Raw genomic sequence first — 4,930 nt, 5'->3', positions numbered from 1 at the left:
TTGATGTTGTTTTTCAAAAATTAAAAGTTTTGATTAAGAAGTTTGAGGATTAAATTAATAAAATTTATAAACGTGAAGTTTTAATGTAAATATTAAGAATTAAATGTACTATTATATCAGTTAGAAAAAAGGCTTTCCAAAACAGAAACACGAGCATGTAACATGTGATGCAAAAGTTTGTTACGGATGCGGCTAATCGAAGGCTCACCATGTGCGAGTTGTTTCAGCTTCTACATATATGATGCAAGCTTTGATTTGTTACATAAAAGGGATGAAACATGTGAAGCAAAAGTTGCCATCTTTTACTTTACTAGCATTGATGGGCTCAACACCCAGATGTTCAAACAATGCCCAAAACATGAAGAAAAACAAATACACATAAAAGAAAATAGAAAAGAAAAAACAAAAGAGTTGGATCAAAATGCCAAAACAACAAATATTATTCTCAAGAACTCGGAAATCCCTCCCAATTGTTTCCCCGGCAACTTCAATTTCAATTTACTCTTCGACTGCCAAAGGTACCGATTCGGCCTGCGAAAAACAGTTATAAAAACATTAACAATGCAAGTCATTCGTATTTAAACTGGATAAAAAGAAATGGGGCATGAGAATTACCAGCTTACGGTACTTAAGAGCATAAAACATCTCAAGGTAACGACGGCTCTCGAGGCGGTCGAGGTTGGACACATGCTTCCAGAACCCGTAGACACCGGTCAAGGTTAATAGTCTCTCAGAGTAAATTTTCCATGTGTACCTGATCAGAACCATGCAGGTATGTAAGAACAATGACAGGAGTTGACTTGGGCAAAAAGAATCGAGGAAATGAAGAAAATGAGTGCTTACTTCTCTTCGATACGTTTCAAACCTCCCTCGGAGATCTTGGTCCAGTAAGATGGATCTGTCTTGCATTTCTCAAAGAAGTCGACAAGGATCTCAGCAGCTTGGTCGCCGTGGTAAGGATCAATGTTGAAGCCGGATTTACCATGAACGATAATCTCGGCAGGTCCACCATTGCAAGTTGCGAATGTCGGCAAACCACAAGTCATGGCCTCAACGACAGTCAACCCAAAGGCTTCATATAATGCGGGTTGCACAAAGGCACCCTTTGTGTCGCAAATGTAACGGTAAAGTTCACCGTTCCTAACTCTGTTCATTTGGGATGATATCCATCTGAACTGACCGTTCAGCTTGTACTTCTCAATGAGCTCGAACATCTTCTTCATCTCAGCCTTCTCTTCCAAATCCTTGGACTCTTTTCTCCGATCTCCACCGACAACTACAAGGTTAACCAATTCACGCAACTTAGCATTCTTCCCGTACCATTCAACAAGTCCAGTTAAATTCTTAACACGATCCAGCCTTGCCATTGTAAATAGAATTGGCTTGTTGCGGTCGTTTAGCACACACCAGTGTTCTTCATTTTCAACTTTGCTGTAAAGAAGTTCTTCAATCTCGGAATGGAAATGCTTCAACCTCTTCTTCTCCTCGGTGTAAGGGTAGTATATGCTCATGTCGGCACCAGGGGACACAATGTTGAATTTAGGATCAAACACATCAATTCCGTGAACAACACGGTAGAGACCGGGAAGAGTGAAAGCAGTGTGACTCTCGTATTGACCAACAGTGTCCTTGCTGAAATCATAAGAATATCGATGTTAACGGTTTATAGAGAAAAGCATTTCACACAAAAATATCAAATCCGAACATCTACCTTCCAGCAATTTCTTGGAAGGTACTGGTGATGATGAAATCCGTATGGTTCATAGCGAAAAGATCAGCTGTAAATTGGCAGGAGAAATGATATTTATCCTCGAGCTTCTTCCAGTAGATGTCGGAATCTGGATACTTTGTCTTCTCCAAAGCGTGAGCAATCGTACACTACAATAGAATGAAAAATAGAATCGATACACCAAAACAATATTGAAGATAAACACGTAAAAATATCCCAGTAAATTAGTTTCTAACAAACCTGTGTAACTCCCAACTTATGTGCCAGCAAGGAGGCAACGATATTACCATCACTGTAGTTTCCGATGATTAAATCGGGCTTGCCTTGCAACTCTTTTGAAATCTCATGAGCAACATCCTTAAAACAAAGAGAGATTATACTCGGTAAATGAAATCAAAGAAATGGGGGTAAACTAATGCAAGAAATTCAATGGTTCATATGGCTCACCTCGGTGTAAGTTTCCAAGTAAGGCCAGACTTCAAATCTTGAGATCCATCTACGTACGATTCCTTTCTCTGTTCTGAAGGGTATTCGGAGAATATCCGAGTACTCAGTCCCATATACTTTCTCGAGCCGTTGACCGCAAGTTGTTCCCACGGCATCAGGGAGAAGTCGAGTAATCTAGAAAAAGTTCAAAAGAGATGTACTGTAAGCATGAATAACAGCCGAAATCAAATAAAACCGAATCGAAAGATCATGAACACTCACAATGAGAATACGAGGGGTAATGTTGAGTCCTTGTTGCTTGATACGGTTGAGCATTTCGTTCTCCAAGGCACGGACTTGATCCAAGATGTAAACAACCTGCATGGGAGAGTCGAAAGATTTAGAGTTAACAAATTTGTTTTATACACGAATTACAACATTGAAATCTCGTAATTGCTAACCTGGCCACCGGTGTCGGGATACCCCAAAACATTGTCCTGAGCAAAGTAACCGTGAGGCGTAAGAATCACAACATTGAACACCATGGGAATTCTCCCGAGGAACTTCTCAAGGGTACAAGGATCGGGTGCCTCGAGAAGATCCAAAAGGAGTTGGATCATCTCGAGCACACGCTCAGCCGTATCACCCCACCCTCTCTCCAAACCAATCTCCTGGAACTTGTGTTCGAATTCGGCATAAGGAGTCTCGGCCGGCAGTGCAACAAGATACTCCTCTGCCTTCCTCAAAACATGTTGGAGAGAATTCAAGTTTTGAATCCTATCATTCAACATCATGTTCTGCAAAAACATAATGAACCCCTCAGAATCATCAACATGCAAGAGTCCAGGTCCGATCTACGAAAGCACAATAAATCGACAAATACGAGGCAGCAGCATATGTTACCTTGCCCTTATGACAATGGACTTTCAGGAATTCAAGCAAAGGGTGCATGCTCTCCTTGTCATGGAACAGTTTGGCCGAAAGGTGGCGATTAAGGAACTCGACGCCGTTACCGATCGATTTCGAAAGAGTCGGGCGAGGGAACGACGCGTTGAAGGGCTCGAAATCCAGTTCCAAAACAAAGTTTGCATTTGAACTGTGAGCAAAAAACAAAGCCTTTAATAAACAGATTAAACAAAACTCGATCAAAATTCAATCAATTCATGTTATTACTATTAGTATACCTTCCATCAACAAGCTCTTCCTTGAAACGAAGATACTCAGCAACAGTGAGTTCTTCAACAACAAGAGCATGAACATTAACTCTAATGTACTCCCAAACACCAGGTCTTGGTCGGACGGCCAGCGCCACCCACGGCGGCAACACGATGGCTTCCTATAGACACCAAAAAAATCAAAATTTTGCAAACAAAAAACAACCCAAAGTATATTTTCTTTAAAAAATATAAAAATAAAGGGGGGTTTGTTTAAACCTGACTGGCTTTCAGTATTTCAAAAAATGCACCATCAGCTAATTTCTTTCGGTTCTCTTCAGGGATAGCTTCAAACTCAAGAATGATTTGATGATGAAGAAGGATTCCTTTTCCTTTACCTTCAATCCTATAGCCAAAAAAAAAAGCCAACAATTTCAAAACTTGCATGCAAATTTTATTGAAAAAACACAAAATCTTTTTTTAAGGATCTTGTCTGAATTACCTTGAGAGCAAAGCCAAAATCTCGTTCCTGTGGGCGGTAAGCGTGGAATCCAAACGCTCACGGAGACTGTGGACGCGAGTGAGAGCACGCTCAGCCATTTCTTCGAACTGAACCCAGAAATGAAAAAAGAAAAACACAGAGCAAAACAGAGTAACTAAGTGTGTAATAAAATGATGGAAAGAGAAATAAATGGAGATGGATGAACATGAAAGGAAGAAAGGGAAGAAAAAAAAACATAAATTATGCTCTTCTAGAAGGCTACAAAATTCCAAGCCCACCTACCAACCACATGGAAAGTCATGTTAATCAATGTTCTAATTTTCAACTAAGATTTTGCAACACAACATCATGAGATCCAGTCTTATGTTTTCAAACTTTTCGGCTAGAGCAAGAGATTTATTCACCAGAAAGTTTTAAAAGAGCAGATCAAACATCAAAGCACCTAAATTTGGGCTAAAGCTTGAAAAAACTCCAACAAATATTTTGGTTGAAGATTTATGTTGGTAAATTTCAGACATTGTAAGTAAAAAATCACACTATCAACTTCGAGCTGATCATCTAACACAACAAAAACAAAACCCGAACTCAAAATTTTGTTTGGAATTTGGACAAAAGAACTAGAGAAGAGCAATGCAAGATAATATTATTACCTTGAGCTTTCAACAAGGCAAAACTAAAGAAAAAAAAAAGACAATGCTGATACTAAAAATAACGGGGGGGAAAACCCAGAAAATCAAATGAACGCAAATAATGAAATGGGATGGTGAAAGAGGTGAGGCTAGTGACCCTTTTATATTCAAAGGGGGAGGCTGTCACCTCCACCAACTTTTATTTCCTTTTAATGGATAAGTGAAAAAAATAAATTAATTAAAAAGCATGTTTGTGCTTATAAAAATGGATTAAAAATATTTATAATTTATTATTATGTGTTGTTTCATAAATATGAACACTGCGCCCAACTTACCCATGGTTTTTTTTTAAACCGCCTTTTCTTTGACCTCCATTGACACCAGGCCAATGGTTGAAATTCCATTCTTTATGAATATTTGTTTATTTCTTTTTCCCTTTTAAGATTTTTTTTATTTTTTTATGTTTAAGTGAATTACCTTTTTAAGATCT

The 4,930-nt window shown here is 38.8% G+C and overlaps 1 protein-coding gene across 1 annotated transcript; it reads right to left on the bottom strand.

Annotated features, from left to right (window-relative positions):
• Positions 1-281: 281 nt before the first annotated feature.
• Positions 282-4,615, bottom strand: LOC121212571 (sucrose synthase). Its single transcript, XM_041085627.1, has 13 exons — positions 4,462-4,615; positions 3,812-3,918; positions 3,589-3,715; positions 3,340-3,491; positions 3,059-3,251; positions 2,617-2,952; positions 2,438-2,533; positions 2,177-2,350; positions 1,970-2,086; positions 1,712-1,878; positions 844-1,632; positions 616-754; positions 282-531 (listed from the first exon to the last, which is right to left on the bottom strand). The coding sequence occupies exons 2-13, from the start codon at positions 3,907-3,909 to the stop codon at positions 499-501; spliced, it is 2,421 nt and encodes an 806-aa protein (XP_040941561.1). The 5' UTR covers positions 3,910-3,918; positions 4,462-4,615; the 3' UTR covers positions 282-498.
• Between the last annotated feature and the right edge of the window lie 315 nt (positions 4,616-4,930).

The sequence above is a fragment of the Gossypium hirsutum genome, chromosome A13 (genome assembly GCF_007990345.1).
Source record: "Gossypium hirsutum isolate 1008001.06 chromosome A13, Gossypium_hirsutum_v2.1, whole genome shotgun sequence".
NCBI classification, from domain to species: domain Eukaryota; kingdom Viridiplantae; phylum Streptophyta; class Magnoliopsida; order Malvales; family Malvaceae; genus Gossypium; species Gossypium hirsutum.
The sequence above is the reverse complement of the archived record's forward strand: the minus strand, read 5'-3'. Positions and strand labels throughout refer to the sequence as shown.